Consider the following 24,363-nt stretch of genomic DNA (forward strand, 5'->3'; position numbering starts at 1 on the left):
GGCAGCAGCAGGAGGACACCTCCCCTCAGCCTGTTTCACCTCCGCCCAGCACGCTTCCCCTCCCCAGGGAGCACCACTCGACCGGAGCTTAGAGTCTCCCGTTTGGATTCAGGTTTCAACACGCACAGGCCTGTGCAGGTCGATGTCACCACAGGCATGGTCCTGTGTGTGTGTGTGTGTGTGTGTGTGTGTGAGAGAGAGAGAGAGAGAGAGACGCTCGTTACTTCCTCGCTTCCTCGCTTTGTCTCCCCACAGCAGGAAGCACACCCAGCACGCTGATCTTGATGCTAAAACACCATTCTTCCCCAAGAAGAACTCAGACTCCCTGGAGACACGGCTGATCCCAGGGCTGGGGCAGAGCAGGGAACAGATACACCGGGAACAGGGTGTTCCCGCTCGCTCGACAGAGCGGGAAGTGCTCCAAGGTAGGTGGGGACGTCACCAAAGGACGCGGGAGCCGGTGGGAAGGCTTCCACCGCCACATCCGGGACAGTCTGAACCCCAAAATAAGTAACAGTAACGAAGGATTACAATCATTGCACAAAATAAAAACCCACGGGTCCACACGGTCACAAATAAATAAATGAGGGAAAAAAGGAAAAGCTCCTCCTTCGAGCAGAAAGCCGATAATGCCGAGGGAGTGGGGGAGGGGCGGCCGTCACGACCCTGATTCAGACAAGCGTGTCCAGGGTGCTACAGCTGCCGGGACAGGTCTGCTAAATGAGAGGCCAGGCACACAGGCTCCAAGATCTTCCCCAAGATACCTGCTAATTAAAAATGGAAAAATTATAACTTTTCAGAGGCAGCTGGCAGACATCCCCTTAACCAAATGATCTAAGTGAACACGGTCACCGCGCACGGAGGAGCACGCGACAGCACCTCCGCGATCCACGCCCCCCCCCCCCCCCCCCGCCCGCCGAGGGCCTCGAGAAACAGCAGAAACGACCAAACTGAGAAGCCGTCTACTCAATAACTGACCTGCCATCTTCACAAATGCAATCTCGGGACACAAAGACCAAGGGATCGTCCCAGAGCAAAGGAGGCTGAAGACACGTCATCGCTTAAACTAACAGGCGGTCCTGGATTTCTTTTGTAAGAAGGTGCTATGAGGACAATTCACAAGCTCTGCCCCGATGAACACGAACAAGATCCCGGGACGAGAGCTGCACCTGTGTCACTTTCCCGACTGGCACTGCCGCGCCGCGGTTGCGTAAGACGGTGTGTTTGAGGACCAGGGAGCATCCTGTCTGCCGCTCACCATCCAGCGGTCCAGAAGGGAACACGTACGCGTGCGTGCACACACGCACACACGGAAGGACAAAGCCAAGGTGGGGAGGGGCACCGGGGTGCACACTGGACGTCTATCCATCTGGTAACTCTTCTGTAACCTACAATTATCGTGCCCCAAAACTTGTAAGTTAAAAATAAAATAGGGGCGCCCGGGTGGCTCAGTCGGTTCAGCGTCTGACTTCGGCTCAGGTCACGATCTCGCGGTTCGTGAGTTCGAGCCCCGCGTCGGGCTCTGTGCCGACAGCTCGGAGCCTGGAGCCTGCTTCGGATTCTGGGTCTCCCTCTGTCTCTCTCTGCCCGTCCCCTGCTCATGCTCTGTCTCTGTCTCTCTCTCTCAAAAACAAATAAATATTAAAAACCGAAAGAAAGAAGGAAAGCAGAGCACACGTACGTGAGTGAAGAAACATGCCGTGTCCACGGACGGACGCTTGAGGCTGGGGAACCAAGGCACTGGCGTCAGCGTGATCGTGTATTTTAAACGTGTCCGAAAACCAAGAAGCCCCTCCCATTTTAAGCACGATCCATTAGACAACTCTTAGGAGAAAAAAGAAAAAATACAAACAAAACTTTGGAAATTTCCAAAAAAGAACCAAACAGTGAAAACATCGCACAAACACATCGATAAGATACATTTAAGAGAGTGACCAGAGGAGAATCCACGACACTGAACATTTCGTGAAAAAAGGTGAAAACAAGCAAAATTCTTAGTTTAAGGGTTTGGAAAAAGCCATGCGTTTACCCACGCACTGCCAGCTAAGGTGCCCACCGCGCACAGCGCTCCGAGGGTGGAGGACGGTGTGCCAGGAATGACGTCGACTTCTGTGCCTGCCGTCCGTGTCCCCTCGGCTTGCAGCCGTCCTCTGACCACAGGCCCGGGGGGCCTGCAGCAGCTCACGCACAGGGGAGCCACGCGAAGGGAAGCACGGAGAAGCGCAGTATCCCCAACACCTGCCTCCTGCCCGCCTTTGCTTTCCCGTGAGCTTCGTGGGCTGTTTCCACGTCACGTAAGCTCACGTCAGTTTGATTTCCTGTTATTTGCAGCCCAAGATGTTCTAATGAATACATCTACTCTTAAAAAAATAAGTTAAAAAAAGCAGTAAGATAATTCAAGAGTACCCACAGAAACAACATAAATAAAAGCAAATATTAACGAGGTAAGAAGTGGAAAAACAATAGATCTGACTTGTGAATCAAAACCCTATTTTCTCGACTACTGACAAAGGAGACAACCACTAACACGCTCAAGAAAAGAGGGAGGAAGCAGAGATATGTCATGTGAAAAATTAGAAAGAAAGAAGAATCGCTGAAACAGAAAAAAGGTTACGGAATCGCAAGGCTGTGCTTTCCAACGTCTACACGCCAAAGTGGTGCAACACAGATGAAAGGGGTTGTGTCTCCGGAAAGTGAGGTTCGCCAAAAGTGACCCACCCGAGACAGCCTGAACAGACAAATCTGGAGAGAAGAAATAGAAACCGTTATCATAAAGCCACCCCCACAAAACACCAGGGCCAGATGGTTTTGCAGGGGAATTCTGCCACATTTCCAATGCTCCATAAATTATTCCGGGGCGCTGACGATGGAGGGAAACTTCCCGACTCTCTTCGGTGAAGCACGTATAACATTGGTACCGAAACCTGATAAACGCGGTCCAAAAACAAATGGCGAACCGGTTTTGCGTTGATGTGAAAACACTCCATAGGTTACTAAGAAAACAAAGTCCAAACCCCCAGGTGTTTCTTTCGCCCTGAATGCAAAGCATATTCAACGTTAGGAGCCTGCAGCCACAGCAGTGGACCAGAGGGAAGCTTACAAGCTGTCCACAGATGGCCACCAAACCCTTGACGGAAACAGAGGAGAACTTTCTGGAGATGATGAGGTCAACGCCCCTTAGATAGAAGGCCCAGGAGAGGGCAGAAGCACCGCCACGCCCAGCACTGCCCAACGCCGGCCCACGCGGCCTGACGGCAGAGGCCACCGAGGGGCGACAAGGAAACGGAACGCACGGTCTCTTTGCCACTGACACGAGGGCATGTGTGTAAAACCCAACCTGAATGCCGAAAGTCAAAGATGCGGGTGTTGCGGGAGGGTGCGAAATTCGCCATCAGAGGGCAGGAACCTCCACACACGGATGCCAGTGAGAGGACAGAGCAGCAAAGACACCGCACCGACGACGAAAAGGACAGGACACCCGGGAACACACGTGCAGGAACGAGAGAGGAACCGGGAAGCATGACTAAGAGGAACCTGTAAATCACTCCAGGGGGACAGAGGGGCAGAACCGCTCCAGCAGAAAGAACCCCCTGTTCCCGGATGGGACGACCCGGCCTCGTGAAGATGTCCGCTGTCCCACCCTGATAAAAACCCCAGCGAGCTTCCTTAGGGAGCTCAGAGGCTGAGGGTGAGTCCGCGTGGAAAGGCAAGAGGAACAGACGATATCCAGGAAAACAGCAAACAAACTAACGGGAAGGACCACTATCCCCAGACCCGACATCCTGAGAATGACGGGCGGGCAAAGGCCACGACACGGACGGACCTGGAGAACATTCTACGGGCAGAAAGGATCCGGCACGGAAACAACACGGGTGTGATTCCACTTAGGAGACACGTCCAGCACGAGCAAATCCATGGGAACAGAAAGCAGACAGGTGGCTGCCGGAGGCTGGGGCAGAGGGATGGGGACGGACTGCTCCTGGCTGTGCGCTTTCTTTTAGGCCGGCGAGAAGGTTCTGGAAAGAGAGAGTGCTGACGGAGGCACAGCTCTGTGAACAGTCCGAAAACCGCTGGGCTATCCGTTTCCAAAGGGTGAACTTCAGGGTATGTGAATTCTCTCTCCACAAAGCTAGTACAGCAAACACTGGAGCGCCTCCATAACTGCCACTCTGTGCGTGAAGACGTCAACCGACGGAATAAGGAAGTGTCAAGACAGACCCATGTACACACACACGTGCAGCAGACAAGAAATGGGGATTCTCAGCTCACCCGAGCGCAGGGAAGTTTCCTAAGCAGGGTGCACAATCCCAACATCGTCAAAGGAAAGACCACACACGGGACGGGCGCCCTGCCCTCTCCCCAGCCTCCGGGGTGCTGGGGGGACAGTGAGCCTGTGCAGAGGCCTCCGAACACTAACTAGTGAGCCCTCCTGCCACTTCCCTGCTGTCTCCTGTCAAGGCACACTCGGCGAGGCCACCCCGCGGGAGGGCCCGTGGGGTCTAAGCGCCCGCCCCTGCTTCCGCTTTCTTCCTGTTCTCTCCTCCAGGCCCCTTGGCCACTCAGGCTTCCTAGCACTTTCCTCCCTCACCCGTCTGCGGGGACTCTGGGCTCTCAAAAGACACGCGTGCGTGCATGCGTCTGTTCTGGTGCCACAGGAAGGAGAGACGGGGAGACGGGAGGGCGGTGCCCAGGACCAGCTCCCTGGGAAGAGCCCCCTCCGGCCTTTGAAGCAGCTACAAGTCAGACGGGGCTGGTGTCCAGACCGTCCCCACCCCCTTCAGAGGTCAGGGCCCTGGGAGCCCAGGACCCGGCCCGGCCTCACACCAATGGGAGGCAGGGAGACGACAGGGACAACCCGGACCCTCCCCCCGACACCTACTCAACCCCCAACGTGCCCAAGAAGCCACAGCAGAGCGAATATAATTCAGTGACCGCCGCCCTCCAGGAGGAGGCCAGGGTGGGGCTCAGAGCTCCCGCCAGGACTGTCCATCGGCCACCGTCCCCGGGACCTGCCTCAGGCTGCGGCGGGAGCCCAGGTCGGTGACAGGTGGGGACTCGGACATCAGGGACCCCAAGACCACCACGCAGCAGAGGGCCTTGGCCCTGGAGCTCTGCGGGGCAAGCCCACCAACAGGTCCTGCTGCCACACAGGGATCTGCCCCAGCACAGGCTCTTGGCCGCAGGCTGGCGCTCCAGAGACGGGCCACCAGGCTGAGCCCCGTAGGCACTGGGACCCCTGAGGCGGAGGCAGGGAAGCAGACAGACAAGAAGGAAGGAGGGAGGACTCAGCACACAGGGTGCACAACACAACCCCGCAAGATGAAGCAGCAGAAAGAGAAGGCAAACCTGGGGTGGACTGGGTGGGGCCGGTCACCGGGGACATGGCTTCTCAGCACGTCACTTCAGAAGTGGGAACTCCGTGAACCGAGGCCCCTCAAGAATGCTCTCAAATGAAAACAGTTTGAAACGGGAAAGAGGCACTGGGAGAGGGGGCAGAAAGAGGCCAGACGGCAAAGGGGGACCCCCGGGGCCCCGTGCCCTGCCCTCAGGGGGCCTGGAAAGGCCTCTGTGGCTCGCAAACCCACCAGACCGTCACCGCCACACAAGTGCACGCTGGACACGACCCGCGGGGCAGGCACCCAGACACGGGAGCTCCGGTCCCCTTTCCACCAGAAACACGGGTGCGAACACAAGGCGCGACCCGGGAACACCTCGCCTCCAGGGCCTGCCCAGCGGGGGCCCCCCCCCACCTGGGTGGCGTGGCCAGAGGACAGCACGCCTGGGGCCACGGCACACCGGGCCCCATTCTCCGTGCTCCAAGACATCTCTCGGGGCCGCCGGGCACCCACAGTGCACTCCGCATCCGGGGCCCTGTGACAACGTGGGTGATCTCCCAGCTGCTGTCCACCCTGTGCCTGTGGGGGGCAGGGACAGGTCAGGATCACCACAGATCAAGGCAGTGTGGGCAGCAGCAGGCCCGTCCCTCCTCGCCTCTAGGCCCCTGCATAAGACATCCCCACCTGGGGAAAGAGGACGGTGGGCAGGGGGAGGGGGCGGGTGGAGGGGAGGTGGCGGGTGGAGGGGGGTGGGCAGGAGGAGGGGGAGGGGGCAGGAGGAGGGGGCAGGTGGAAGGGGAGGGGGAGGAGGAAGGGAAGGAGGAGGGGGAGGTGGGCGGGGGAGGGGGCAGGTGGAGGGGGGTGGGCAGGAGGAGGGGGAGGTGGGCAGGTAGAGGAGAGGGGGTGGGTGGAGGGGAGGGGGCGGGTGGAGGGGAGGGGGCGGTGGAGGGGAGGGGGCGGTGGAGGGGAGGGGGCGGTGGAGGGGAGGGGGTGGGCACCCAGGCAGCACAGGCCCTGGGGCGGGCACCAGCTTCCTCTCTCCTCAGCATCTGCCAGGCAGGCCTGGTAGCAGCCAGCCACAGAGCCACCCGCCGGGCAGTCCATGATGCGTCTCCGGCCGAGTCCCCGCCCCCACCAATCTGTGCCGGCGCAGGGGGCACAGTGTCTCACAGCCCTGATCCTGGAGTGAACACATCAGATCATTCACACCGAAGACACCATCGCACCCACCGGCCCACGTCACGGTCCTCGCGGCACGGCCCCAAAAGCAGGAGCCTGCTTCCACCCCCGGCCCCCACACCGGGGGTCCCACACGGGAGACACGGCTCGGTCCCTACCAAGCCCAGGCCCAGGCCACAACAAAGGAAGAACAACGTGTGGACGGAAGAAGGGAGGAGGGGGGACCCCAGGCGGGAGGCTGGTGACCAGCTCCCTCTTTACAGGGCAGTACCAGGCCCAGGCCCCCACGTGCCACTCGCCAGCCTTGTGACAGGACAGAGCCGATCCTGTCCCCGCTGTGTGCACTCCGCATCCCGCAGAGCCGCCCAGGAGTGAGTGTGGGACAGCGGGGCAGCCGGGGCCACAAGGAGCGCCCGTCCCTGCCATCCCTCGCAGGGAGCCTGAGCCCTGGGGAAGGTGCGGGCGACAGGACAAGTTGAGGACCAGAGGCCCTGCCACCCGCAGGGTGCAAATGAGGAACGCACAAACCCACCAGCGGACACTCCGGCCGACAGTCCACCTGCCCTGGGGAAGCAGGGGCTTCAGGCGGCCCCGTCAGGACCCAGGCTGGGCAGGGGCGCAGCCGCAGACCAGGGTCGAGGAGAAGTGACTGCTGAGCTCACAGCCACCCGCAGGGGCCCTGCCCGACCCGCCGTCCTCAGCAAGGACTCCAGGCACACGGAGGGATGGAGGGATGGAGGGATGGAGGGACGGAGGGACGGAGGGACGGAGGGACGGAGGGACGGATGCTCACCGGAGTTCACACAGGCGCCAAGGAAGGGGCCCTCCCCTCCCGGAGCTCACCCCTCCCCCCACCAGGCCACAGTGTCCTCCCTTACCCCATGCTTGACACACTGGTGAGCCCAGAAGATCCAGAAGACACCAAGCCAACTGGTTCCTCATCTAAAACCTAAACAAAGCTAATCCAGAAGGACTAAAGGGTTGAGGATTTAAAAGAATTTTTTTAATGTTTATTTATTTTGAGAGAGAGAGAGAGAGAGAGAGAGCATGAGCAGGGGAGACACAGAATCGGAAGGAGCTCGAGGCTCTGAGCTGTCTGCACAGAGTCCAAAGTGGGGCTCAAACTCACAAACCATGAGATCGTGACCTGAGCCAAAGTCGGACGCTCAACCGCCTGAGCCACCCAGGCGCCCCAAGATTTTAAAAACGTATTAAATATAGAACATTAGGGGCACCTGGGTGGCTCGGATGGTTGAGCATCTGACTCTTGGTTTTGGCTCAGGTCATGATCCCACGGTCTGGGGATCAAGCCCCACGTTGGGCTGTGCCTGCTCGAGATGCTCGCTCTCCCTCTCTCTCTCCCTCTGCCCCTCCCCTGCACTCGCTCGTTCTCTAAAATAAAACAATAATAATAAAATAAAAAATAAAAATAAATAAAACATTAAAGCAACCCAAAAGACACATCTCAGAAATACAAAAGTAACATTAAACACACGCACACACACACACACAAGAAAACACATTTGGCAGCGTATTAAACTTAAAAAAGATTTTGTAAATCAAAATGCAATAGAGGCAAGATTAAAAGGCAACAACGCTGGAAAGACAACAACGCACCACAACGGGACAGAGGCTGCTCACGTCCACACGTCAGGCACCCCTACAAACTGATCTTTAAACACATTCGAGGGTGATGAAAAGCAGCAAGGCTGTGTGTAGATAACCCAAAGAAGAAACGCGCACGGCCCAGCCACCCGAGAAACAAGCCCGGGGGAAACCACAGGCGGGTGGGTCGGTGTCCCCAGGGGGAAGAGACAAACCCGCACCCGCCCTCCAGAAGATGGCGGGCCTGCAGACACAGGACACCCGGGGACGTCGCGTCACACACGGGAAGCCAGACCACGGAGGGTTCACGTGGTGCGACAGCACGCATGTGAAATTCTAGAACAGGCAGCACTCGCGTCTGGTGCGGGGGGACCTGCCGGCGGGCGGGAACGTTGACCACGGTGGCGGTGGCGGTTTCACGGGCGGACACAGCCCTCAAAACTCACCACGCCCGGCGCAGGAGAGCTGAGAGCGTCGCCGTCCGTCAGCTCCGTCACGGTCAAGGCAGCCGCGTGGAAGAGTCGGATGAACCTGCTGAGACCGCCACCCCGGCAGATGAAGCGGGACAGCCGTGAGCGCCACGGAGAGCCACGCGAGGGCGGATCCCACTTCTACGAAATGTCCAGGACAGACGAGTCTATGCGGACAGATGCAAACCAGGGGCTGGCAGGTGGATGAGAGACAGGAACGGGAGTGACTTCTGTGGGCCAGGGCTTTCCATCTGCAGGGGTGAAAGCGTCCGGCAACCACAACCCGTGAGTGTGCTACAGCCGCTGAAGCGCACGCGCTAAATAGGTGCCCTGCGGGGGGGCAAATCATACGTGTAGGCGGTCACAGAACTGCTCGGAGCTCTGCGGCTGAGTGGCAGGTCAGGGGAGGCCGTGGGCACATGAACCGCGCTTGGGTCCCAGCACCCAGGGTGTGAGCTGCTGGGGCTTTCCGAGTTCTCTGCCAGGCACACGTCACTTCTTATTTTCGGGAGAAATAAAACGAATGCCCTCACTTAACCAGGCACACACATCAGCGCTCCTGGGCTGGGCAACAGGGCAGGACGACGGGGAGGACAGGACGGTTTCAGGGGCTGGAGGGCGGCGGTACGCGCAGGCATCCAGGCCACGGCACGTGTCAGCCTTGGTCACGGATGCGTCCCCGGGGCCGGAGCGGCGAGCTCGAGTCCTTGTGCTGGCTGAGGGACCCCTGGCACTCCAGCACTGGGCACAGGCTGCCCCAGGCAGCAAGGACCTGGAGCAGCCAATATGTGATTCGACATAGCGTGAACCTCTGCAAATGGCCCACCCCGTGTTGTTCATCTCTGCTCCCTGGGAAAGACGTTCACTGGGGACACTTGGTCCCCACCGGCCACGGCCTGGCCCAGGATGAGTCCAGGCCGACCCCCGATTTGGTCACCAGCGGCAAGTGGCTGGGCCACACGGTGAGCGGCCCACGGCCGGTGCCCCATCTCGGCCACTTCTGCATCACCGGCACCTGGCCCACTCCGTAAATGTCTGCAGACGAGTTATTCCCTCCCGCAGCCGGGTGCCGGGGCCATGAGGCACCAAGGGAGCCAACTGGTGGCCAGGCCCAGGTCCCCGCGCCTTCTCCTTCCCACACCCAATGCACCCTCCAAACAGGAGCAGGGGCGGCCATGGTGGACGTCAGGGCGTACGCGGGGCTCGGGGCTGGCGGCAGTGTTAGGGGAGCAGAGGCAGGGAGACTGAGGGCTGGCGCTTTCCTTCTTTTCCTCCACGTGGTTTTCCTGACAGTAAGAGCGTGGACACAACCACCTTGATGCGACAGGCCCGACAAGACCTTCCCAGACGTTACCACCCGACTCATTCCCACAAGGCAGGCACAGCCATCACCCAGGTCTTGGCCACAGGAGACCCTTGGTGGAGGCCCAGGGGGTAGAACTTGCCCCAGACCACCAGGCAACTGGGCAGAAGCAGGTCCCCCAGCCGTCTGTCTGCCAAGGTGGGCCCGTGTGTGTGGCCAGGGGGTGGCTGCCGGCTCCCACGGATGCTGCCGCCTCAGGCTGGCCGGCCGGCTGGAACCCAGAACCCCTCCCCGAGGGGAGGACACGGCAAAAGAGGTGTTGGGGAATCGTGACTACTGATGTTCTTGTTTCCTTCCGCGGGAGAGTTGGCTGCCGGCCAGGGCGAGTCCCCTCCCACGGGGGACCCGGGCACACACCCTCACCTCTCTAAGGTGCATCTGGGCGCAGAGACCCGGAGTCAAAGAGCCCCAGTTCATGCTCTCACCCACTCTCAGGCCACCATCCCCCTGACCGATTTCTGCCCTGCCCCCCCACACGCCCAGGCCAAACGCTCGGCCCCACGCACATGTGCGCCCGTGTGCACCGCAGAGCCAGAGGCAGAGGAGGCCAGCTGGGGGAGCTGCGATGGCGCGCCTCGGAGTGTTGTTATAGCAACGTGGACTCCGCGTCACGCAGAATGCCAGCCAGGCACCCCAGGCACCTCGCGGAACAGCGCCCAGAACGGGCCACGGAGCAACAGAATGGCTGACGGCACCGAGGGGCGGTCAGGACACCAGCCGAGCACGCCCTTCTCTGTCTCCACCTGCCTGCCGCGCCGCCCCCGCCCCAGCCCTCGCTCCCCTCTCTGGGAAGGCCACAGGAGGCCAGCCCACCGCCCAGCTGCCTGCTCCACCAGCGGAGCCCTCGCCCAGGATGGTGGCAGCAAAGGAGCAAGAAGGCAGCCTGAGTCACAGGGGTGGGGGCGGAGCCATCCACACAGCTGCTCGAGGCCCAGAGACTTCTGACGGGGGTGGGGGCAGGCAGCGGGGGCAGGGTTGGAGCGGGGGCTGGGCTTGGGCACAGCTGGACCGGTCACCATCTAACCCTCGGACCCACGGCAAGGGAACCTTAACCGTCATACTTCACGGCTGGGAAACTGAGGCTCGGAGAGAACAAGAACTTGCCCAGGAAGCCCTATCAGAGGCCGAGGCAGGATCCAGACCCAGGTCCCTGTCCTGCCAAGGCCTGTGTTGGCCCCACCCCACTGGGCCTCCGCCATCGGACCAGACCGTCAGGCTGCAGCTCAAGCCGTTCCGGGGCATCACACCCCAGCTCTGCGCACAGAGGCCAGTGAGGGAAGGACAGCCAAAGCACCAGCAAGAGCCGCCGGCAGGACGGCACAGCCCCAGGACCCCTCTGCGTGGGACCAGGCGCGGAGGGGCCGAGTCCACCGGTCACAGGGAAAGGAGGCAAGGGCACACAACAACCTCACTCGTGACGGCACCCCCTGTACGACCCCGTGCCCAGAGCACCTTCCCCCTCAGGGAGGGAGGACGCAGGGTGCTGGGAGCACAGTGAGGAAGCCCTGTGTAGGGGGAGCAGGGGAGACGTGGGACGGGGCCTTCTCCCAGCAGGCACCGTCACCACCACCAGCACCATCAACACCGTATGTGTCTAGCTTCACCTCCAATCCCGCTGTCCCATCACACTGTCCCAGCAGGAGCAGCCCCACAGCAGCAGGACCACCAGGAAGCCCCCCGGGCACTGCCACCTGCCATCACTCCCACTGCAGTGTCCTGCCTCCCATGAGCCCCCAGCCCCAGGGCCACCGCCCAGGCCATCAGCAGGGATGGGAGGCTGGTGGCAGTTTGTTGTTTTAACGGGAGGAACTTCAGCAGGGTACCAGCTGAAGAGCAGAGACCCGTGCGGCTGGAGGGGGCAACGGCTGCAACAGGATCTCAGGGAAGATGGCGGGGGGAGAGGGGCTCCCCTCTAACTTTTAGAGTTAAATCACAGAGGGGTGCCACCACTCGCCCAGGGTGGCAGGCAGCAGGCACAGGCCAGGGCCCCCAAGCCCACACTCCACCACAGCACTGAAAACACAGACCCACCCAAGAGGGGTCTCCCGGTGAAAGGAGAGCTTTCCCTCACCCCCAGCCCCCAGCAATACCCCACAGCCCTCCCCTGACTGCACGCCCCAGCTGCTGGTACCGAGTGCCAGGCCAGTGGCTCTGACACCAGGACAGACCTGCACCTCCAGCCACTTGCCCCTGGGGCCTGGGGTCTGCAGGGAGGAGGCATCCCTGTGGGCAGGATGGGCTGCCCGGGGCGGAGGCACCCCCACTTCCGAGGCTCCCGCAGGGACACCCTGGAGCTGTCCACGGTGCTGACTGCAACAGGCCCACTCAGCTCCGAGCCCCCACAGGGCCAGCCTCTCCAGCCTGGAGCTCAGCCCTGCAGGGCTGGTGGCCCTTCTGTCATGGCAGAAGGGGGCCGGGGTGTGGATGAGTCCTACGTGCCAGCACCGGAACAGGCACGGGAACCACACCGACCTGTTTTCCTTCCCACAGTCTGGATTACTGAATACAAGGAAATGAACTGAGCATAGTTTTTCCTATTTCCTCCCAGAAATCACATTACGATGGTGAGGAGAATGACCCTCCCCCCACCAAAAGGTAATCAAACAAAAACCTTAAAACTAACTGAACACTTCGTATTCAGAGGAAGTAAGAAATGACTATAATTTGCAGCCCTACAACACAGGAAAAACCCACAAAGAGCAGGTGAGCTGAGCAGAGTCCTCACAGGAGGAAGTGCAGGGAATCAGAGTGGCGGGGCGGGGGGGCGCAGCGCAGGGGCAGGTCTCGGAAGGACCTCACATTCCCTGAACGCCACAGACTAACCCTGAGTCACTGAGAACAGAGCCAGACAAGGAGGGATGTCAGAGGCAGCCCGAGAGGCCAGTCAGGCTATGTCAGCACAGCAGCCATGACTATGGGGAGAAGTGCCCAGATGGGTGGCCTGCGGGCACAGGCTGCTCCCCTCTAGGCACCCCCTGCCCCACCTCTCTGAGAAGGGGGCAGGGAGAGTCTTACGAGGACTGATCCAGGGAAAAAAAAAAACAATTTGTTCCAAAATGAACAATAAGGTCCCAAGAGCCAAAACAATACTGAAAAAGAACAGAGTTGGAGGCCTCATACTTCCTGATTTTAAAACTTACTACAAAGCTACGGTCATCAAAACTGTGGTGTCGGCATAAATGCTGGCATAAAGACGGACACACAGACCAGCGGCAAAGACCAGAGAGGCCAGAAACAGACCCTCACGTATGCAGTCGAGTGATTCCAACCAGGGTCCAGGACCACTCAACAGGGAAGACCAGTCCCTTCAACACACAGCTGGGAAACTGGACATCCACACGCAGCAAAACGAAGCTGGACACTTACCTAACCCCATACACAAAATTAGCACAAAAAAAGATCAAACATGGGAGCCGAAGTCTAAAACTCAAGAGAGAAACACAGAGCGGCAGTTTCGTGGCGCTGGACGTGGCCGTGGCTGTTCAGTCTGGCACCAAAAGCACAGGCAAAAGAAGAAAAAAAAAAAAAAAGATGAATCAGACGCCATCAAAATTAAAGACTCTTGTGCATCAAAGCACACGATCAGCAGAGTGAAGAGGTAACCCACAGACCGGGGACAAACGTTTGCCAGGCATGTCTGATGAGGGATTAATACTGAGCATATAAAGAAACTTCCTAAAACTCAACAACAGAAGGGCCAGTCCTATTACAAACGGGCAAAGGGCCCCGCACAGACATTCCCTCGGAGAAGACGTGTGACGCGGACCCACGCTCGACATCGTGTGTCAGAGAAACGCAGGCCACGGCCACAGCGAGGTGGCACCTCACACTCAGAAGGACGGCTACTGTCAGAACAACCCAGGAAGCAACAAGAGTTGGAGAGGATGTGCAGAAAGGGAACCGCATGCACTCCCGGTGGGTGTGCAAAATGACAGCATTCCCACGTGCCCCAGCAGCTCCACGTGTGGGCAGATACCTAAAGGAATTGAAGGAAGGGACGGAAACCACGTTGGCAGTGGCCAGAACACGGAAGAAACTCAAGCGTCTGTGGACGACGGGTGGGCAGATGTGGTCCCTCCACCGCGCTACCGCTCAGCCTTGAAAAGGAAGGAAATCCCGACCCTCCGGCACAGATGAACCTGGAAGGCACGGTGCTAAATGCAAACAGCCAGACAGCAAAGGTCACAGGCTGCGTGACTTCACCAGGAGGAGGTCCCCGGGGGCCTCGGGTTCTGAGACAGGAAGTAGAACGATGGAGGCACGGGCTGGTGGGGCGACGGGAGCTGGTGTGCAACGGGGACAGAGCTCCAGTTTGGGAAGAGGAGAGTTCTAGAGGTGGACGGTGGTCGTGGCTGCACAAGCTTATAAACGCATCGAATGCCACAGAATGATACACTTAAAAGTGGTTGGAGTGGGTGGCGCCTGGCGGGCTCTTGATCCCAGGGTCATGAGTTCAAGCCCTACACTGGCTGCAGAGTTCACTTTAAAAAAAATGATCATAATGGCAAATTTTATGCTACGTATATTTTACTAGAATAAAAAAAAAAGATTTTAAAACTTTTTTAAAAAGACCAGTGAAAGAATTGCCCAGCATTGATACAGACACTAATGAGGTGGGGGTGAGGGACAAAGAATAGAGCAGGGACACCTGCCGAGAGGTGAGGGACACCCACACACCCCACACGAAGCAGAGCAAAGCCCTGAACTGCAGAGTCACAAGCACTTGTCCCTACGTGGGAAGTCCACAAGCAGAGTTGCAAGAACTGACTCAGAAAGAGAGAGAGAGAGAGTCTCGGCCCAGAAAACAAAGACAAGGGTCACAAAGGACAAAGACAAGAGAGGTGACCCGCTGAGGACAAAAGAAAGACAAGACAGCCTCAGGAAGAAAACAAGCTGGGCAGGCCCGGGCGTCCTCGGAGGGAGGAGACCAAGGAGGGGCCTCTACAGGACGTGCAGAGGTCAGAGGGTCCCTTCAACACGCACACAGGCCCCGCCCATCAGCCATTCTGAAAAAGCAAGTGCAGGGCAACCCTCCGCCTTCGGGGGGGGGGGGGGGGGGGGCCGACGGGAGCATGATGAAAAGGGTGGGGAGCACCAAGCAAGCTTCCCCGTAGGTGCAAGACAGACAGACGTGGGGCTGGAGAGACAGACAGAAGGCAAACCACACAGGTGAGTGTGGAGAGGGAATGGAGGAGGAAGGGGACAGGAAGGGAGGTGGGCGAACCAGGTCCTCGCCTGGGCAGGAAGAGCTCCGAGGCAGAGGACGGACGGACCGCCGACGCTTTCGTGACAAGGTACAAGTAATAATGGCACGAAGGTAGAGCCGAGGAAGGGAACCAACTGTGCTGACCACACCCGAGTGAGGAGAAGAAAATAACAAGGCGCATCATCACAGCCACGACTCGCGGAAGGGGTACTTGTTCCTCGCTGCCGTCGAGCGACGACCACGGACTTGGTGGCAGACCACAGATCCGCGGTCTCAGTGTCTGCAGGTCAGGACTTTGCCTGGCCGCCTGCGGCTCTGGGAGGCGGCTGAGACCCCTGGCTGAACACGGGTCCGTGCGGCCACAGGGCTGCGGTCAGCTGGTCAATCCTGGGCCAGAGGCGCACCCCCCCCTCCGGCCCTGCACCACAAGTCCTTCTCACTCTCAGACTCTCTCACTTCTCCCTGGACAAAGTCCTCTGCTTTTAAGGGCCCAAGGAATCACTTTCAGCCTACCCAGATAATCCAAGATCAACTCTTCCTTTTAGGGACCACAACCTTAATTACACCTGCAAAGTCCCTTTCTGCCCTAACACACTCCCAAGTTTCATGGCTTAGGGTGGCTCCACAGGGTTGAAGGGTCGGGGGGGACGAAGACAGGAGGAGATAATATTCTGCTTGACACAGAAGGTACTTAATAAGGTGGTCCCCACACACAGAGTGCTAATGGCATTACGTGAGGCAGCAAAACAAAGGGAACCCTTACGGCAGATACAGACTCTGCCTAAATGCCAGAACTATACAGACTTCAAAAAATAAACAGAGAAGAAAAACACACCAGAGAGTAGAAGACGTCAAACACACACACACACACACACACACACACACACACACACACACAGAACATGAGAGAACTTAAATCAAATATAACTGATCTACCAACTATTGTACCTTAGTTTACCTTCTCCAGTGAAATTAAAAAAAAAAAAAAAAGATTCTCAGATTGGATCACACAGCCAAATGCAACTTCATGTGGCACATAAGAGACACATCTGAGGTCCTTCAAAAGGGTCAGGAATAAAAGGATGTGCAAAGGCATACCAACAAATGCAAACTAGAGGAAGCACCATTTGTCACGACCCGAACGCAGGCAACACAGAAATGGGACGGAGAAGGGCACTTCATGATACTAACAGGTGCAATTGAGAATAAAAATAAAATAGTTTTAAATAGCCGTGCCCCACGCCACACAGCAGCCAACATTCACAGGAGAGACAAGGAGAAAGAGACAGAAATGTGCCAATGGCAGAGACCACGATTCACTCGCCTTGGTCCACAGCAGAGCTAGCGCACAGGAACCAAGGGGACGTGTGACCGAAATGACACCGCTGAGGCTGTGGAACTGACTGGTACACACATCAGCCTCCATACATCCAGGTTCAAAAACAGAGCCTCTTTCCAAGCACCTGTGACACAGTGACAAAAACAGACTCCACATTAAGGCCACAAGGAAAACTGCATAAAACCCAGAAAGTCCAAAAGGGAACAGTCCGTATTCCCTGATCAAAATGCAACTAAAACTTTCGTTAATGACAAAACCAATGACTCAAAAGGCACGTCACTTGGAAATTTTAAACCTTGCTCCTGAACGATCCTTCAACCAAACAGGATAATATGAGCCAAAATCACAGAGCTTCCAGCAGTGATGATACAGAAAACATATTTGATCAGAACTTAAGAAAAAGCTCTTCCACGTGAAACACTTTTTGGAAAAGAACATAAGCAAATGAATCAAGCATACAAATCAAACACCGAAGAAAACGGACAACCTGAAAAAAACGAAAGGAAGTTTTAACTGTAAGCAAAAAGCGATGAGTTACAAGGCAGAGAAGCAGAAAAATGAACTTAACGAGAACATCTTAAAGCCGAATCTGTGAAGAACAGCGAGAGTCATAAAGGAATCGGTACGGTCGGCCCTTGAACAAGTGGTGTCCAGGCTTCAGGAAGGCTTCCAGCCAGCAGGCGGCCATCACTGGCCGAGCCTCTCTGGGGAGGCGCAGGTTACACACAGATTTCTGGCCGTGCAGGGCGACAGTGAGCCCACCCCCCACTGTGTTCAACGGCCAAGTGTAGCAGCTAACCCAACCAAGCAGCGGTGGGAGCAAACGGGAGGGAAATAGCCCCAGAGACCAAGAAAATTAAGACTCATAAGAGACCATTTTCCTCGAGTCTATGTGAATTAATCTGGCAGCCCGGATGAGACTGATATTTTTCTGGGAAAATGTGTGTGATTTAGAAGACTGACCCCAACAGAGAAAACTTAAAAAAGAACTCTCTTTCTTAAAACGGAAACAAAACAAACCAACAAAAAAGCCCCAGCCCCCTCCCCCACAAGCTTCACAGGGGAACTCTACTTGCCCCGTAAAGACCTCGTAATTCAAAATAAAAATAATAAAAAGTGAAAACACCGTGTAATTCAATATTATCAAACTATTCTTGAGAACACACAAGATGTCTTTTTTTTTTCTATTTTTAACGTTTATTTATTTATTTTGAGGGGGGCAGGAGGGACAGAGAGAGAGGGAAAGAGAGAATCCCAAGCAGTCTCCGTGCCATCAGTGCAGAGCCCAACACGGGGCCCGACCCCACGCACCGTGAGATCATGAGCTGAGCCGAAATTAAGACAGGCTTAATGGCCTGGGTCCCCCAGGCGCCCTGAGAACACCGAAGATTCCTAAGTGACCTTCACGAAGCAAGCGCAGCACTGGTACCAAACCCCGAAGAAGGCACGGATCCACCTGACTTGTAACGAGCAGCACACGGACGCTGAAGTAAACGAGAGCAGGAGCACCGGGCGGCCCTTCCGCGCATTACGTATCAGACCGCGCGAGGCACGTCCACCGGGTCAAGAGCGCACCACCCTCAGCGACAACACCAGTATGGGGTCTCACATTTACGTACCCAAGGAGAGACGTGCTGCGATTGTCCCACACATGATCTTCAGAAAGGGAACTGACCGATTTCAATGGTGATTTTTGCTTCAAAAGGAAAAAACACAAGAGAAAGGACAGGCTCTTCCTGGGCTCGTGACACATTTGTACCTTACTCCAAAAGCCACGCCCACCAGGCGCCCATGACCACCGCAGCTAGTCACTGCCTAACAGTGCGGGAACTGGCCCCCACGACTGGTAACAGGCAGAACCCAGGGACGAGACTGGAGAGGGAGGGGTACACAGCACTGCCTGCTCTGCCTGGACACCTGAGAACCCACGATAACCACACTAAACCACAGGAGGGCCCAGCGAGGTAGCAGGGGACCGAGTTTTATGCAGATACCGACAGGATTCGCACACGCTCACGCAGACAGAGGACAGCACGGAAAAGGCTCCTCGCGGTAAAAAGGCCAAAACGTCCTGCAAAGAAAGCGTGGCGATGCTGAAGAACGCAAAAGGGGACCAAAACGAGTGGGAAGATAAGCCACAGCTCGAGCGGAAGTCCCGGGATCACAAAGATGTCACTCTCCCGAGTCAACTTACAGCTTCACCACAAGTCCGACCTGAAACCAACCTGAAACCAACCTGAAACCAAGCTGGTTTGGGGGTTCTGAGTGTGCGCACGTGTGTTTGGTGGACGGGCTGGGCAAACAGACAAGCTAATTCAAAGTCCACATGAAGACAATCTAGAAAACGCCCCCCACAATTAGGACAGACGAGCACTGTGTTCTCAGAGATGTGAAAACACACAGTAAGGCGTCAGTAACTGAAGCAGCGTCTACATCTGCACACGCGGACAAGGGAACAGCTCGCAGAAAACAAACACCGTCAAGTCAACAAAGAGCGAAAAGTTGGGAGACATCACACGCCTGGACTTCAAAATACATCACAAAACCACAGAAGTTAGAACAGTAGCAACTAGCATGCAGACAGACATACGGACCAACACAACAGAGAGCCCAGGAATAAACCCACACAGCCAACTGACCTTCGACACGCGTGCCGAGAATACACGGCAGGGAAAGGACAGTCCCTTCAACGAAAGGTGCCGGGAGCACTGAAGCCACACAGGCAAAAATGAAACTGGAGCCCATCTTACACCGTGCACAAAACCAACTCAAAATTAAAAATGCAAATGTTTATAAGACCCAGACTGTAAAACTCCTAGAAGAAAGCCTAGGGGGAAGCTTCATGACATCGGTCTTGGCAACGACTTCATGGAGCACAAGACAACAAAAACAGAGAAATGTCACTTCATCAAACTAAGAGGCGTCTGCAGACCCAAGCAAACCATCAACAGAGTGAGAAGGCACCCAAGGAACACGACGTGTGCAAGCCAGAGATCTGATGAGGGGCTAATCTCCAAACCATACGAGGAAATGCCACAGCTCAACGGTAAAAGATAATGACATAACTCAATTATAAAACGGGCTGAGGACTTGAACAGACATTTCTCCAAAAAGACATACAAATGGCCAACAAATACGTGAAAGGATGCTCAACACCACTAATTACCAGGGAAATGGAAGTCAAAACCAGTATGAGATACTACTTCGCGTCCGTCAGGATGACTATCAAAAAACCAAAAGCTACCAAGCGTCGGGGAGGATGTAGAGAAACTGCAACCTGTACACACGGTTCATGCAAAACGGCACGGCCACTGTGCAAAACGGCGTGGGGCTTCTGCAAAAGAATAAAACTGGAACCACCAAATGACCCGGCAACCCCACGTCTCCGTATTTACCCAAAAGAACTGAAACCAGGATGTCGCAAAGAGAGGGCAGCACTCCCGTGCTCACGGCAGCACCCTTCACAGGGGCCGATACAGAAACCACCTCCACACCCATCCACAGAGAAACGTCACCTCCACACCACGGAATGTTATTCAGCCTCGAAAAAGAAGGAAGGTCTGTAACACGCGACAGCACAGATGAGCCGTGAGGACGCTGTGCTCGGTGCCATTGGCCAGTCACAGGACAAACACCGCACGACGGCATTACACGACGCATCTGAACTAGCCAAATTCACGGAGTCGGGGGCACGGCGGCCGGGACTGAGCGGAGGGGGAAACCGGGAGCTGCTCATCAACGGACACAAAGCTTCGGTCGAGCGAGACGAGTACGGCCGAGAGATGGGCTCTACGACACCGGGCCTCTGGTCAGCAACACGCTCCATACACACCTGCATTTAAGACTGCAGGCTTCGCGCTGAGTGTTCTCGCCGTTAGGAAAAAACACACCTTTAAGAAAAACCTAAACAGAGATGGGAATTCAGGGCATGACTAAGCTAGAACCTAAAACTGGCAGGGTAAGACCATCGGGATGGGACTCCTGCTGAAGCATCTGGAAAAGGCTAGTCGGACTCGTACCTCACACCACACACCGTAACAGACACACGGATGGAAACTTTAAAAATAAAACCGCGAACACTAGGAGAAAATTGCATTGCTTTGTAAACGCGAAAAGCAGCCCTTGTTAACTATACTCAAAAGCCAAAGCCACGATATAAATGTTGATGAACTGAACCACAGAAGAGCTTCTAGATGGCGAAAGAGAAACAATAACCAGAGAAGGCAAGTGACCTAATGCATCTGACACTCAAAGAGCTAATTTCCATAGGATATAGGAAAAAGATCAACAACACGCTTTGTAAAAATGAACAAAGAAACAAAAGTGCACAAAATACAAATGACTCTTCGATGTATAAAAAGATAGCACACTTATTCCTAACGAAGGGAATCCAGACGTGTCCCCATCTGAAGCTTGCTCACTGCCAGCACGGAGAGCACGGGGGCAGTCGGGCGCCTCTCGGCCTTCCCGGGGCACAAAACACACTGCGCTCGGGAAGGCGGGTTGGCAGTGTGCCTCATAACCCAAAAAGCATGTCTCTCTGGGCCCGAGTCTGCACTGCAGGGCACCTACCCTGCACACACACTGTCCTTAAACAGGGACGAAGGCTGTTCCTTCTGTAACACGCGAGGACCGGAAAGCACCTACGTTGCCACCAACAAAGGGCTACTGAGCTGATTCTGGCACATCCGTGCTGGAAACACCCTGTAGCTGTGCTCAAAAGGAAAAAGAGAAGCCCTCTGTGTCAGTATAGAAAGATCTCCAGGGCATTTTGTTTAGAAGGAGGAAACAAACACCAAGGCGCACGGACTTGTCAGCACACGACTCGCGAGACACAAAGGAAAAATGTTTGGCTGATACTGATATTCACAGACCGGGCAGCGTAGATCAGAAACCAGGAACAGCGTCACCTGTGGAGCTGAGGACGGGGCCGGCTGCCACGGGGGGACTTGGAACTCTGGGCCGCGTGCGTGCTCGCGGACCACATAAGCCGTTCGAAGTGCAGAAATGCGAGGGCACCGGAAGGGTTCCCTGCGGTGCATCCACACCGCAGAGCAGGACTCAGTCACGAAAAGAAACAAACTGCTGATACGTGTGGCAACCTTGGGAGATCTCCAGGGAGCTGCGCCAAGGGACAGAGCCAGTCCCCAGAGGAAACATGCCATACGGGACTCCGTTTAGGTGACACTCTTGACGTGACACTGGAGCAAGAAGGGCGCATTGGCCGGTCCCAGGAGTTGGGGGGCGGGGGGGGGGGGGGGCAGGGCAGGAAGATGGGCGTGGCTGTCCAAGAGCCACACAGGAGGGGTCCTCTCAGCGGCAGAAAGGAAAACAGCCTGTGCTTGAACTGCAATCCTGGGTGTGACAGCACACGACGGCTTTGCAAGACATCACCGCTGGGGAAACCGGGGAAGGGTCCACAGGATGGCTCAGAATTCTTTCTCACAGCGACATGTGAGTGTACCATTGTCACGAAATTAAACACGTAACAGAAAAAAGGCACCAGGCTGTCCGTCTCCGTGCCCGGAGTCACTGAGTGGGCAGAGCAGGGGCCGTATTCACTCTGAGCTGGTTTCCTGAGCACCTGCCTCCTGGAATGTGGGACTAGACAGGGCCCAAGCTCTCTGTGCACAGGGGACCCCCCAGGAGGAAGAGGGAGGAAGCCCAGGAGAGGAGGGTGGTCTTCCAAATGCACAAAGTCGCCTGGCCAGGCGGTGTGAGCATCAGCAGAGCTGGCCACCAAGTCTGGTTCCCTCCCTCGGGAAGCAGGGCGGCACCACTGTCCCCGGCCCCCTGAGGCAGAGCCACCGGAGTCCTTCCGGACAACGAGTTGGGAACAAAAGCAACCCAGCTCCCTTCTGAGCCAAGCGTTTAGTTCCCAGGACCAGAGCCCCAGAGTTCTTTCCCTGTGGCGGGAAGGCTACATTCTCAACGGTGCCTGCTCGGTCAGCCTGGGTCTCTGACGGCACCGAGCCCGTCCGGCCGATCCCTGGGGGGTCGCCTGGGGGGACGCTGTTACCTACGGCGGAGGCGAGAGCCAGCCTGTATCCTTAGGACCCCCACCCGCCCGATCACATCCGCGCCTACACCCGTCTGTCTGACCTCACCCCCGCCAACCTGGCCCTCCTCCACGCTGCCCGTGGGGCCCCTCTCCCACGACGGCCTCCACACCCTCCTGCAGGTGGCCAGAGGCACAGAGGTAGCAGGTGGTCCGCCCCAACGTGCCGTCAGACCGGGAGGCCGGGCACGGCTGGGGCCACAGGGGCAGGCAGCTCTGGCCTCTGCCCCCCGCGTGTAGCATGAGTGCCGAACCAGGTTCACAACTGTCCCCGGTGACAGAATCCCTCCTTCGGACGCACGGTACTGGAAAGTACAGGTGACACATGAATCCAGAGCTGTTCTGGGTAACAGGAGGGGGCGCACAGGGCAGGGGTGACTAGAGCCCCCATGCCCGGTCCCCGTGAGCGATGTCAAACCTGCTGGCCTAGCAGCTCTCCACACTCCAGGCTCCAGGGTGCCACGGGGCAGCCAGCGAAAGACAGAGCCCAGATTCCACGGCCCACACGCGGGCTTCCACTCCCAGCTCTGCCGAGCTTGCTTCCGGCCTTGGGAGAACGAAGTCCCCTCTCGCAGTCCAAGAGAAGGGACCCGCCCACTGCCCTGCTCCCATCAGTGACACGAAGACCACCCACCGTGCACTCGGCTCAGAGCCCGAGGCGCTCCTCAGGGCCCCCGCGGCACTGCGCACCCACCTGCCAAAGGTCTGTGGCGGCCGGCTCACCCCTATCCCGGGAAGCAGGGAGCTGGGAGTCACCCCTCCCCCAACCCGCCCCGCCCCGGCTCCAGCTCCAAGAGCCCTCTCCTTTTGCTGTGAGGAGTGCACACGGCACACGTGAGTACCCTGCTCAGGGCGGGCCCACCCATGCTCTCAGCGCCCCTCACAGCTTCCCACCCGCAGGAGATGTGGGGGTGACCCCAGGTGCACCAAGGGCCCAGCAGAGGGTAACAGCCCTTTCCAACTGCTATCTGGTGCTTGCACAAGTGTCTATCGAGCGCCTACTACGTGCCAATCCCTGCCTGGGGCCACGGGTGACCCAGGGGAGCGCACGGGGAGCCCGACACCACGGGCAGCGAGGAACCAGCCAGGTGAGACTCTGTGTGCCCTGCCCTCCCGAAGGACTCAAGCAGGCCCCACAGACGGGGCAGGCTTCCAGACAGCAGAACTCAACCCAGCCTTCACCTGGAGGGGACCACCCGGCAGGGCTGGCACCAGCTGTTCCAGACAGACAGACAGACAGACAGCAGAGCTGACATCTGGCTCGGGAGGCCAAGAAGTCGGCAGGGCAGGCTGACCGAAGGCCGGAAAGGTGATCAGGTCAGACGGCAAGGAGCTGCAAAGCCGAGGGAGGGAGGCGGCCCTACCGTGCGAGCACCCCCCAAGTGCTGCCCGCAGGAGAGGGACGGACCGACCAGCACCACGCCTCGGCAAGGACAGCCACAGCCTGAGGAGTGAGCGAGGAGCCCCGGCTGGAGGCTGCAGACTCTCTGGACCCGGGGCCAGGAAGGAGGAGACGGGGCTCTGCCCCCACCACCGGCCCACACTCATTAGCACCCTCGCTGTGGGTGCCGCGGCAGGGGAAGGAGGTCAGACCTGAGTAATGAGTCCAACTCCTCGACTCTAAAAGCCGGTGCGGAGCAGGAGCCCAGCCCGGGAAGGGGGCTGTCGTGCTGAGTGGGTCTAATGTGGGGGAAGACTGATTCCGGGCTGCTGGTTCAAAAACATGCCCCCTTCCAAAGACTTGGCTGGGACGGATTATGGATCCCAGTGGAAGGCAGCCAAAGGTGGCCGGGGGGTGCACCCATCT

At 57.4% G+C, this 24,363-nt stretch overlaps 1 protein-coding gene across 14 annotated transcripts in view; it reads right to left on the minus strand.

Annotated features, from left to right (window-relative positions):
- The window catches only part of TSNARE1 (t-SNARE domain containing 1), a 150,509-nt gene that overhangs the window by 120,413 nt on the left and 5,733 nt on the right, over window positions 1-24,363 (minus strand). For 4 of the 14 annotated variants that reach the window (XM_053896399.1, XM_053896397.1, XM_053896396.1 and 1 more), the window contains exon 1: window positions 8,567-9,320. The exons of 2 other annotated variants lie outside the window; for them this stretch is intronic. In XM_053896399.1, the coding sequence (XP_053752374.1) occupies window positions 8,567-8,939 (373 nt within the window). In that variant the 5' untranslated portion in view covers window positions 8,940-9,320. Of the gene's footprint in view, window positions 1-8,566; window positions 9,325-13,319; window positions 13,441-24,363 lie in introns of those variants that run through there. 8 more of the 14 variants (XR_008419971.1, XM_053896406.1, XM_053896404.1 and 5 more) reach the window with 5 other exon arrangements.

The sequence above is a fragment of the Panthera pardus genome, unplaced genomic scaffold (genome assembly GCF_024362965.1).
Source record: "Panthera pardus isolate Hobbes unplaced genomic scaffold, ASM2436296v1 HiC_scaffold_7, whole genome shotgun sequence".
NCBI lineage: Eukaryota > Metazoa > Chordata > Mammalia > Carnivora > Felidae > Panthera > Panthera pardus.